General features: G+C 36.8%; 1 protein-coding gene across 1 annotated transcript in view; it reads right to left on the bottom strand.

Moving 5' to 3' along the window:
- Positions 1–217: 217 nt before the first annotated feature.
- Positions 218–13,215, bottom strand: part of NUFIP1 (nuclear FMR1 interacting protein 1) — a 53,878-nt gene continuing 40,880 nt past the window's right edge. The window contains exons 8-10 of the mRNA XM_033176977.1: positions 11,726–11,842; positions 4,682–4,914; positions 218–2,280 (exon numbers count right to left, since the gene is read on the bottom strand). Of these exons, the coding sequence (XP_033032868.1) occupies positions 2,164–2,280; positions 4,682–4,914; positions 11,726–11,842 (467 nt within the window). The 3' untranslated portion in view covers positions 218–2,163. The remainder of the gene's footprint in view (positions 2,281–4,681; positions 4,915–11,725; positions 11,843–13,215) is intronic.

Here is a 13,215-nt window from a genome sequence, read left to right as displayed (position 1 = left end):
TACTGACTTAATTGGAGGATGGGTGGAAGATACGGCTACTAATTAACTCTAAACATAAAGAAAAAAGGTAATCACTAAAGAAATAGCAATAGGTTTAATTACTTCCAAACCACTGGAGGAAACACAAGGAGAAAAAAAATAACAATCAAGCCAATAAGATGATAAAATAAAAACAAGAAAGCATGATATACAGAAAATACAAAATAAGACAGCCAGGAATAGTCCAAATGTTTTAATAATCTCAATTAATATAAATGGATTAAATTTCCCAGAGCTGGTTTGACTAATTAAGGAAAATAGAAGTCAATTATAGAGGATATGAGAAAAAGTAAAGTATTTCAGTTATAAAAGGCACAACTCACCAATCGTCATGTAATGCTTACATTTCAGAAACTGATTAAATGAACAATAAGAATGTAGAAGGCAGAAAGTTTGAACAATTATCAAGCTAAATCCAAAAAAACCTGTACCCAAAACAGGCAAAGCACCCCTCTACCCAAAACTCACAGAATATTTACAAATACTGACCATATAATTCCATAAGGTAGAAGCCATACAGGTTATATTGTATCTGCTTAGAAATTTTAAATACACTTTGAATCTGAAATACCCATTAAAAACAAACAATAGTCACCATAGCTAAAGACATAGAGCCAACGGAGTACTCAGAGGAGTATTTTCAGTCCTAAATACATGTATTATCAGGAAACAAGAAAAACGGAAAAGAAAACTGTTTATATAATACACCTTAAGGCAATGTGGGGATCAACAACATCCCTGGAGATATGGTCATCAATGAAAGTAGTCCAGGAGTCCGTGAATTCATTTATTAACCATAAGCCTATAAAATGTATATGCTAACTAGTAATAAAAGTGCAAACTGTGCTGTATTTTAGAGTATCAACTCAGTTGTAACACTAGTTACTTCATCCTGATGAGATGGCTGGGAATCACATCTTTGAATATGTCAAAATTAAACTGAGTTCCTTGAAGTCAGACATGGCCTCATTTTGTATACCTTTAATATAGGCACAATAGAGGTACATAGAGTAAGCCCTCAACAGTGTTATATGAATTGAATTAATTAACGTATGAGGCAGATAATTTCCCAAAATATGGGGCTCACTGGAGGAGTAGGGTGAAACAGAATAAACAGATCTGTATGGTGGGTACAAGGCTGGAAAACACTGGCTAAACATGAATCTTCACCCCAGGTCTGTGACATCACTAGGGTCACATGCCAGGTGTAACAGGATTCTGGAGAGGATTTTACCAACATGGAGGAGCTATCAGATTTCTTACCTTTCTTCCTTGACAGCAAGATTCATGAACTTCAATAATCACAACGTTAGGAAAAATTAATCTTCAACTGTAACAGACTAATTTTTAAAAACAAATTTAGTCCCTTTTAGCTGTATGTCAAAAGGGCAGACCAATAGCTATAGCTAGTACAATGACTAGAGCACAAGCTCAAATTCCCTGGTATTATAGGAGACAAAAAGATCTCAGTAGCTTTCATTTACTTTACAATTTTTAAAAAGCTTCAATTAAGTACTCCAGTTATATCTAAACATAAACAGAGGCCGCATCTGTATTAATATTTTAAACATTCAATATTTGAGCTATGTAAGTCGTGCTAGTAAGTGAATTTAAACATGTCTTAAACAGGGAATTCTGACATTTCGAAACTTTCTGACTGTATTAATTCGATCTGGTTTATTTTTAAAATATTCCCCCTTGCTACAGAACATCTTCCTTTTCTGCATTAAAAACAAAATGGCTGTATTTCTCTGCCCAACTTTGCTTAGTTGAATCAATCCTTTTAAAAGTTTTCTTCTTTACTGCCAAACCTATCTTCAATTCTTAACTGACACATCAGTCATTCTTACATGAGAACAATACATTAAAATAAATACAAAGAAAAAATTCTCCCAGCAAATACTAGATTCAATCCCAACAATATGGACACAGTCTTAAAAATCAGTTATGTATTTATTTGCATAGAACCAAAGGAAAGACTTAAAATTCCAACATATACCCTATGAGGCTTACAATTTAATTACAAATCCAGTGTTGAGGGAAAAAAGGGTTTTGGTTTTCCTCTACTAACGAGGATGATACTGTTTCACATGCTTCAGTTATGCATGCTGAAATATCAGACGCCTATACATCTTTACTTTTTGCAGAGTTAGTATCCAGTCCAAAAAAGTCTTTTTTGATGATGTACCGAACACACTGCAAAATCACATTTCTTTCATGTCGAATGTCCGGAGCTAGAAGCTAAAAGACAATTTGAAAAAAGATTAGCTGGTAAATAAATTATATCTGGGAAATACAATCTAAAATACTGCATGTACCCTCTCTTCATAAAGACAGAACAATAAGAAATATGTATTATATTTACTATTTTGCTAAAAAACAATGCAAGAACATGTCCTTTTAAGTTACATAAAGACTATCTAGCTTTTTAAACAGTACTAATGCTTATATTTGGAGTCCTCTCTAAGAGTATCTAGCATAGGACATGAAAGTATTTAATAGTCTGCAATTCTCTCTTTTTTTTTTGAGACAGAATTCCACTCTTGTCACCCAGGCTGGAGTGCAATGGTGTGATCTCGGCTCACCGCAACCTTTGCCTCCCGGGTTCAAGCAATTCTCCTGCCTCAGCCTCCCAAGTAGCTGGGATTACAGGCATGTGCCACCACATCTGGCTAAAAAGTCTGCAATTCTTTAATCTAAAATGTCAAAAGAGGATTGCCGAAACTCAAATTCATAAGCAGTCTAGAAACTGGTAAGTACATCTATTTACATGTAACAATGAAAATAGCAGTAAAAAATTCCAACATTCCTTGACTTTTATGATTTTCCATTTTTGTGCTTACTGTATTTAAAAAAAGCTAAAAATCCCTGGTATTTAGAATAAGCACATAATCAAGGAATCATATGTAATTTGCCAAAAACGATTTTATTTTCTGATGTTATTGATAGAGTTCAGAAACATCATACAGAAACTTTCAGTGGAAAGTTTACTTAATTTACCAATTATAAGGTAACTTTTTTTTTTTTTTTTTGAGGCGGAGTCTCCCTCTGCTACCCAGGCTAGAGTGCAGTGGCCGGATCTCAGCTCACTGCAAGCTCCGCCTCCCGGGTTTCCGCCATTCTCCTGCCTCAGCCTCCCAAGTAGCTGGGACTACAGGCGCCGCCACCACGCCCAGCTAATTTTTTGTATTTTTAGTAGAGACGGGGTTTCACCGTGTTCGCCAGGGTGGTCTCGATCTCCTGACCTCGTGATCCGCCCGCCTCGGCCTCCCAAAGTGCTGGGATTACAGGCCTGAGCCACCACGCCCGGCCTATAAGGTAACTTTTTAAATGTAATTTACCATCTATACAAAATGGAGCGTGTATTTCAGATCCATTTTAATAGGAAGCAACTGTGTTTACACGTAGCACCTCAAGAGTGTAGCCACTGAACACTTTAGCTACAAAATAAGTACTTATCTTGTAAGTCAAAACCAAACAGACTTTTCACAGAATGTCAACTAAAAAATATGGAATACTTCTATTGCTTAGACATGAAAATCTTTGATCTTTGAACAGCCTCATGTCCACTACTGAGAACTCAAAGATGCATTGCTTCCTCTTGATAATTTGAAGAAAGCTGTTAGATTTTTGAGCACATAATGCTGAGAGTAAAGCCAAGAATGCATGGAATAAACACAAATAAATAAAGGTGTACAAAGAAAAAAAATTAGCATGGTAGTGCATGCCCATAGTGGCAGCTACTTGGGACGCTGGGGCAGTAGGATCACTTGAGCCCAGGAAGTCGAGGTGGCAGTGAGCTATGATCACGCCGCTGAACTCCAGCTTGGGTGACGAAGCAAGACCTCAACTCTTAAAAAAAAAAAAAACGGTTAGGGAGGGAAGGAAGACAATCCCAGAAGACAACAAGTGAGAACTGTCAGAAAACTCCAGGCCTTTCCTTTTTGTTACTTTTGGTTCTCCATAGACATTTGTATTAAAAATCTTCTTTTCCCTTCAGCTTGCCATTGTACTTTTAGCTGTGCTTTCACTGGAAACTTTTTTTTTTTTTTTTGAGACGGAGTCTCGCTCTGTCGCCCAGGCTGGGGTGCGGTGGCCAGATCTCAGCTCACTGCAAGCTCCACCTCCCGGGTTTATGCCATTCTCCTGCCTCAGCCTCCCGAGTAGCTGGGACTACAGGCGCCTGCCACCTCGCCCGGCTAGTTTTTTTGTATTTTTTAGTAGAGACGGGGGTTCACCGTGTTAGCCAGGATGGTCTCGATCTCCTGACCTCGTGATCCGCCCGTCTCGGCCTCTCAAAGTGCTGGGATTACAGGCTTGAGCCACTACGCCCGGCCTTGCTGGAAACTTAAAAGAAAGTCAATAAACTTCAATAGATACTTCCTTACCAACTAGTGAAACCTAAATTCTTTTATTTTAAGTGGTTGTAAAAATTACATTATTCCACATTCACTGAACACACCAGCTATATGCCACAGGTAGTTGCAGAATTAAGATACAAAGTCTCCAAGGACAATGTGTCTCTGGTAACCTTAAAACACACACACACACACACACACACACCACACACACACACATCCCAGTGGCTCTATCTTTATGACATGAGAACACAAAGATTAGAACCAAAAGAAAAATAATTTACCATTTCCAAGAGATATGGATGGTGTGTTCTTGGTTCGAATAATGTTTGATAGTTGTGATAATCTTTTTTCCTCTTAGGGTTTGTCTTTTTAAAACTTTTCTTTCGGTTCTCACTCTTAGCTTCTGAAAAATTTCTAACAGTTGCTTTAACATCTTGACTTGGACTCTTAGGAGCACTGCTATCAAGAACCTGGTTTTCTGCCAGAACGTCTGCTTCAGTCTTGATGGGAGTTTCTAAGTGTGATGAAAAACAAACACAAAAATAAGCAAAACAAAACAGGTAGACCTTTCAAAAGCAACCAAAAAATCCATAATAATCCTCCTAGCCATAATATTGTCCACTTAATAACTTAAAACTATGAAAGATTTTTGCAAGGCATTTAAAATGTATTCTAGTATTTTTCAAATTGGAAGCTAAACTACCAAAAATTGAGGAGACTACCATGAAGAGCTACAGAAAGTGATTTCTATGAAGGAAATAATGCCAGATGGAAACTTGGATCTATACAAAGGAATGATAAGTGCTGGAAACAGTAAATATGTGAATAAATATAAGACTTTTTTTTCCTCATTGGAAAATTTTTAAAACTAAAGCAAAAATATTAAGTGTATGTGGAATTTACAACATCTATAGAAATAAAATCTAAGACAATAGTAAAAAGGAAGGGAGAAGGAATATTTAAGTAGTATACTGCTGTAAAATTCTTAAATTACATGTGAAGTAGATAATACCATTTGAAAGTACACTACGAAAAGTTAAGCTGCACACTATAAACTGCAGACCAACTCCTAAAAAGTAAAACAAAGAAGTTAAAAGGATGAAAGACGATAGCAAGCATATACCAATCACATGAAAGCTGGAAAGGCTGTATTAATGTCAGACAAAAAAGACTTCAGAATAGTGAACCTCACCAGGGATAAAGAGGAACAGTTCATAATGCTAAAGGGGTCAATTCATCAATAAGACAAAACAATAACACCTAAAAACAGATTTTCAATATACATGCAGCAAAAACTGAGGGAACTGAGAAGAGAAACAGACAAACCCATTATGATGATTGAATACTTGAACACTCCAATCTCAGTAATTACAGAAAAATTGGACAAAAAATTCATATGGATACAGAATACCACAAAGAATTAACTCAAATTGACAAAGAACACCCGACCTAATACATTTTCTTGTCAAGCTCATATGAACATGCACCTTGTGTTGGGCCATAAAATAAGTATCAGTAAATTGAAGAAATTGAAAGGATAGAGGTATGTTCTCTGACCGTAACAGAATTAAACTAAAATCATTAACAGAAAACTAGCTAGAAAAACAAAACAAAACAAATATTTAGAAACTAAACAACACACTTCTAAATAAACCATGAGTTAAAGAACAAATTGTAAGAGAGATTAGGAAGTATTTTGAAATAAATAAAAATGAAAACATAATGTATCATATTTGTGGACTACAGCTAAAGCAGTTCATGAAATTACATTTATGACTTTCAATGCTTAAATTAGAAATGAGAAAAGTCTAAAATCAATTATCTAAGCTTCTATCACAGTGTGGTAGGGTCTGAGGAAAGAGGAAATACTAAAAAGTGAAAAACAGTGGATTAGAGTGAAAATCAATGACCACAGAGAAAAACCAACAAAGTCAGAAGTTGGTTCCTTGAAAAGATTAATAAAATTAATAAATGCACCAAGATTTTTTGAGAAAAAAATCAATTAACAACTTGAGAAATAAAAGACGAGGACATCATCATAGATCCTACAGATATTACAGGAAATATTATGAACTATATACCAATAAATTAACAACTTAAGTAAATTCTTTTGAAAAACACAAATTACCAAAACCCACTCAAGAAGAAATAGGAAAATATGAATAGTTCTGTACCTATTAAGGAAATTTAATTCATAATTTAAAACCTTCCCAAAAACAAAATGGCTTCACTACTGAATTCTACAAACAAGAAACAAAAAGAAAAACTGGTAGAAATCCTAAAAAAAAAAAAAAAAAAAACCTTAAAAAAAAGAAAATAGATCCCTACTCATACCAAATCTATTATAATAAAAGAAAACCAAAGACCAATATCCCTCATGAACATGTATGCAAAACTCCTTAATAAAATATTAGCAAATCAAATCCATCAATGTATTAAAAGGGTAATAGATCATGACCAAGTAGATTTTATCCTGGGAATACAGGCTGGTTTGACATTTGAAAATCAATGGACATTTCACCATTATTAACAGAATAAAGGAGAAAACCCATATGAACAGTTGAAAATTCACAAATTTTTTTTTTTTTTTTTTTTTTTTTTTTTTTTTGAGGCGGAGTCTCGCTCTGTCGCCCGGACTGGAGTGCAGTGGCCAGATCTCAGCTCACTGCAAGCTCCGCCTCTGGGTTTCCGCCATTCTCCTGCCTCAGCCTCCCAAGTAGCTGGGACTACAGGCGCCCGCCACCTCGCCCGGCTAGTTTTTGTATTTTAGTAGAGACGGGTTTCACCGTATTAGCCAGGATGGTCTCGATCTCCTGACCTCGTGATCCGCCCGTCTCGGCCTCCCAAAGTGCTGGGATTACAGGCTTGAGCCACCGCGCCCGGCCGAAAATTCACAAATTTTAAGCTCAGAATCTTCACCTCTCCCCCTTCTCCAATGGTTATACTATTTACTTACTATAAGTGAATGTGATATGAGATAAAGAATTCTATTCTAGAAGTTGGGAGACAAGATTCAATTGCCTAGACAAGAGTGGCAAAACCCGTAATACTCAAACATTACATACAAGTGAATGTAGAAATTACATTTGAAAAGAAGTATAGGGACAAGTGTTAAAAGCAGACTCTGGTGCCAGACTGTTAGGTTCAAGTCCTAGTTCTATCCTTTACTAGCTGCGTGACCTTTGGGCAAGCTACTTATCTCTGCCTAAATCTCTTCATCTATAAAATAGAGATGATAAATAAGAAAAACCAGGACACTATTTTCTATTATTTCCTTCCCCCTCAAGTATCAATCACTCAATTCAGGAACACAAAGTCAAATGAATCAGAGCTTATAACTGCCAATTTTCTGCTAAGAAATGAGGACAGGGACTAACATTTATATTTTTCTCTTTCTTGAGATTTACAACATTTCCCAGCTGAGTGTCATATATTAATGTAATGTTGACCAATTAAATTTTAAATATAGCCCGTTCAGTTCTATCAAACGCTTAACACACTTTTTGGTTTGTGGCCTTCTGAAACAGTCTTTAATTTGGAAATCTTCCCATCATAGTCAAATCAGTTTAAGGAAACATAATTCTGGGAAGTTGTAAAACTGTGCTTAAATTCTAACACAGTTAAAAAAATGCTAAAATGCTAACATGCAGAACAGATATTAAACCAACCCATTTGGAAGTATTTCTTATTAAATTTATATCTTAGTGATTCTTACAGCCTCAGATGTATTACTTCTTTCTTTGCTTCAGTCTTATTTGAGGGACCCTTTCCTTGTTTAAATATCTTTCCAGAAAAATGCTATTCATGTTTAAGATTCTAAACACTTTTATGCTAATTCTTAAGTCAAGACAGATCTTAATTATGAAGACACAATTGCTAAACTCTGTTAGGAAGAAACAGATTGTTCCTATACATTTAGAATACAGGTAAATAAGCAGTCTTCTAGATGCTATTCCACAGTTAAAAGACCACTTTGTTTCCTTGGTTTATTAATTTAAAACTCCCTATGTGTCAATATCCCATCCTAGATCCCAGAATTAATACTGAAAGCTAGAAATTTGCTAGTGACCTGGATGGCTTAATAAAGCTGAATTCAAACTACATAAAATAATTCTTAAGACTTAGGAATGTGAAGCAAGGGTTTTTTCCTTAAAGCAGGACATTTTAACAATTAGTCAAAATAAATTCATACAAAATCATATATATCATTTAACAGATAATATCCTCTGTTATCTATAAAAGTCTACGCATTACTGTGCAAGATGACAGTAAATGCCAAAGAGAGAAAGACTATAATGAAAGGCAAGGTAAGTTGGTTTCTTTGGACTTTTAAGTCTCCAAACCTATATGTCAGGTCTGCTACATAATAGCTTGCCAAGCTTTTTCCATTTTTTAATTTTATTTAATTAATTAATTTATTTATTTTGAGATGGAGTTTCACTCTGTTGCCCAGGCTTGAGTGCAGTGGTGTGATCTCGGCTCACTGCAACCTCCGCCTTCTGGGTTCAAGCAATTCTCCTGTCTCAGCCTCCCGAGTAGCTGGGATTACAGGTGCGCAACACCACGCCAGGCTAATTTTTGTATTTTTAGTAGAGACGGGGTTTCATCATGTTGACCAGACTGGTCTTGAACTCCTAACCTCAGGTGATCCGCCCGCCTCAGTCTCCCAAAGTGCTGGGATTGCAGGCATGAGCCACCGTGCCCAACCAAGCTTATCCTTTCTATGCTTAAGGTTCTATAAAATAAAGAGGTGATCTCAAAGATCCCTTCCAGTTTCCTTTCTTTCAATTTAAAATGATGGCAGTCTCAAAATGAAGGTATGAGTATAAAAATACTGTTCCATCTTAAGAAACAGAGAAGCAAGCATTAGTCCAGCCTGTTGTTATGGGATTCTGTAATTCTGGTAACAGTTTTCTTTGTTATCACCTATTATGAATACAACTGATAAGCAGGACATGTAATATTTGTTTAAAGAATAACTCCATCTTCATACTAGTGTATGAGAAACAAGACTACAAAAAAATGCCGTTTTTCTTAAAATTAAAATGAGGCAACCATCTGTTAAGGAATACTCTGATAAAGCCAAAGTAGCTTATATTTCAAAATTCAAGTAGCTATTAAGAAGCTACCATAGTAAGCCATGGCCCACTTAAAAAAGAAAAAACTTCCCATGTTACAGATACATATAAACATCATTTTTCATATTAAAGCCTAATGGCTCCTTATTCAACATCTTCCAAATACATAAACATTGATTATCTCTAGCCTAGTCAACATTAAAAGTGCTGCCATCTCCATCAAACTACATTTCCTTTTATTTAATTTATTTTTTTTTTGCCAGAGTATGTCGCCCAGGCTGGAGTGCAGTGGCACGATCTCGCCTCACTGCAACCTCTGCCTCCTGGGTTCAAGCAATTCTCCTGCCTCAGCCTCCTAGGTACTGGGACTAGAGGCACGCACTGCCATGCCCGGCTAACTTTTGCATTTTTTGTAGAGAAGGGGTTTCACCATGTTGGCCAGGCTGGTCTCGAACTCCTGACCTCAGACGATCCACCCTCTTTGGCCTCCCAAAGTGCTGGGATTACAGGCGTTGAGCCACCGTACCCCGCCCATCCAATTACATTTGAATCTTCTCTTCATCCTATATAAACACTTACAGACCTGTATTCTTATCCTCAGTACAGCTCTTACTTTGATTACACATCTTGTCCTGAGACATACATATGAATTCTTGCACGGCCAGTAAAGTCTAAATAAAATTACCACACAGAGCCAGGTATCCACAACAGTAGACACAGATTTATTCATTAAACATATGCTGGATTATTGATATAAACCTTGGATTAAAAACTGCTACACTGTATCAGATCAAGAGCCTACTCATGGCTCTTTCAGGTAGCTCTGAAAGAGATGCTGTAGGAAATTAAACTGGTTTATCACAATTAAATTTCACAATGAAGCCTCACACGTTACCATGTGTAGCATCATCTTTAAAGGTAAGACATGTATCCTCAATGTTACTGACTTCTCAGAAAGACTCTTGAAAAGATTCAATTTCTTCTGACCTTTAAAATGCACAAGCTAATGCAACCACAAGTATAAGGTTGTTGTGTATTCCAATTGAGATCATTTATGTAAATATGCTCTAGGAAGAACAATGCCCTATATGCATTAAAAAAATTGTATCGCACTCTTTGTCATAAAGGATCTCTCTCCATCTACCAAAGATGCTATAAACACGTTACAATAAGGGTTCTTGAGAGCAAAGAGAAAAAAATGAATTTTCTTTTTGCCATTTCTTTTAGAATTTTCTTCAATTCCATTAGTGGATATTTTCTCTTTTTCCTTCCAAATCTTTCATTATATTGTATTTTTTGCTTTTTTATTCCCAGGATAGTAACACATTTCTTCATTTTATTTTATTTTATTTTTATTATACTTTAAGTTCTAGGGTACATGTGCATAACGTGCAGGTTTGTTACATATGTATACTTGTGCCATGTTGGTGTGCTGCACCCATCAACTCGTCAGCACCCATCAAGTCATCATATCATGTATAACTCCCCAATGCAATCCCTCCCCCCTCCCCCCTCCCCATGATAGGCCCCAGTGTGTGATGTTCCCCTTCCCGAGTCCAAGTTTCATCATTGTTCAGTTCCCACCTATGAGTGAAAACATGCGGTGTTTGGTTTTCTCTTCTTATGATAGTTTGCTAAGAATGATGGTTTCCAGCTGCATCCATGTCCCTACAAAGGACGCAAACTCATCCTTTTTTATGGCTGCATAGTATTCCATGGTGTATATGTGCCACATTTTCTTAATCCAGTCTGTCACAGATGGACATTTGGGTTGATGTCCATCATCAGACCCAAGTCTTTGCTATTGTGAATAGTGCCGCAATAAACATACGTGTGCATGTGTCTTTGTAGTAGAATAATTTATAATCCTTTGGGTATATACCCAGTAGTGGGATGGCTGGGTCATATGGTACATCTAGTTCTAGATCCTTGAGGAATCGCCATACTGTTTTCCATAATGGTTGAACTAGTTTACAATCCCACCAACAGTGTAAAAGTGGTCCATCAAACTTCTCAGAGCTAAAGGAGGAATTACATACCCAGCGCAAAGAAACTAAAAATCTTGACACATTTCTTTATTACTCCAGAGTTCCTTTAACCCAAGTTAACTTTACTTCTGATTCAAATGAAAAAGGAATTTGAAGACCAAATAAAGAATGCACATCCTGGATGTTATTAATGTGCAGCACGCACCAAAGGCAAAATGCAACAAAACAAAACCCTGTAACAACATACACCATGACTTACCTTCTGGCTCACTCTCTGACCCTGAAAGACTGCCATAGCTACTCATTAGTGAGCACAGGGCTGGTGTCACTTCCTTGGGTATCACAGAACGTTGTGGTTTCTCCTCCTTATCAGACTCTGAAGGGAAAAGAACTCAGATTCAAAACATCTACCACTATAAAAAAGCTGACCATCCCCCACTCCCACATTTGTTAGTGAAAATTAAGTAATTTCTTATCATTTCCTTAATCTTTCCAAAAAACAAATTCTAGGAGGCCAGGAACACTTCCCCCTGGTTTACACATCTTCATGGGCCAAGAAACCATTTGCCCCAGAGGAGACAGTGGGGGAAAAGGAAACTATATAGAGCACAGTTAGTTACTCAGCATGCTTCACAGGTTACACAATCTGAGCATACTCTAAATTAACTTAATTACATAGTCTTTGCTGTTCATTTACAAGTAGTAGGAAGGCCCAAACTTTATTTAACTTCACCGGATTGGGATCACTGCCTCTGAAAATTAGGTTTAGAAATAAATGAAATATTAACATACCTATGCTTTTAACTGTTTTTAAGACTGTTTTTCGGGATCCAAATAATATTCAAAGCATTTCTATAGGCTTAGTCAAACAGTAATGCTGAAATTAATCCACCCAAAGTTTTTTTAGAGACAGAGTCTTGCTCTGTCACACAGTTTGGAGTGCAGTGGCATAATCTCGGCTCACCACAACCTCTGCCTGCCAGGCCCAAGCAATTATCTTACCTCAGCCTCCTGAGCAGCTGGGATTACAGGTGTGTACCACTATGCCCGGCTAATTTTTTGTATTTTTAGTAGAGATGGGGTTTCACCATGTTGGCCAGGCTGGTCTCAAACTCCTGGCCCCAAGGTGATCCACTTGCCTTGGCCTCCCAAAGTGCTGGGATTACAGGTGTGAGCCACTGTGACCAGCCCACCCAGAGTTTTTATTATTTAAAACTTAAATAAACAAGAACTTAAATAAACAAGGCAACCATGAGAATTTACCAAGCATAATACTAAAGTGCCTGCCAAATGTAGAGTGTTTGATCCAGGCCCAGCAAGCCTAGTTGTAGCCCCAGGACACCACCTATTACATTTCTTTTTGGCAGCTCTAACAATCTATTAACTCTATTCTAGACAACCAATAAAAATAAGGCCTCACTGAAGACAGTAAGTAATTTGTCTATTTAATTAACCAACTCAACCCAAAACCAAGATAAAATGTTTCAAGACTAAGCATTTACTGTTCACCAAGCCAGTCTAGGGGAAACCAAAGCATGCCAGTAGGAAATGGGAGTACCTTTCTATGTGAATGTTCAACTGCCACCTTCTGCTGGATGAAGCTAAATCCTCTCTCCTCACTACCCACCATCATACCTATAAAAGTACTCCTTGTCAATTTTAAGCTAAATTACCTTTTCTCCTTGATTAATAAAGGGAAAGGAAAGTGTGTAGTTTATGCGAATTACGAGGAGATTAAGCAGAAATCTA

This window comes from Trachypithecus francoisi, unplaced genomic scaffold, assembly GCF_009764315.1.
Source record: "Trachypithecus francoisi isolate TF-2019V2 unplaced genomic scaffold, Tfra_2.0 Lachesis_group18, whole genome shotgun sequence".
Classification (NCBI taxonomy): domain Eukaryota; kingdom Metazoa; phylum Chordata; class Mammalia; order Primates; family Cercopithecidae; genus Trachypithecus; species Trachypithecus francoisi.
Note: the sequence above shows the minus strand (reverse complement) of the source record. Positions and strands in the feature narration are given on the sequence as shown.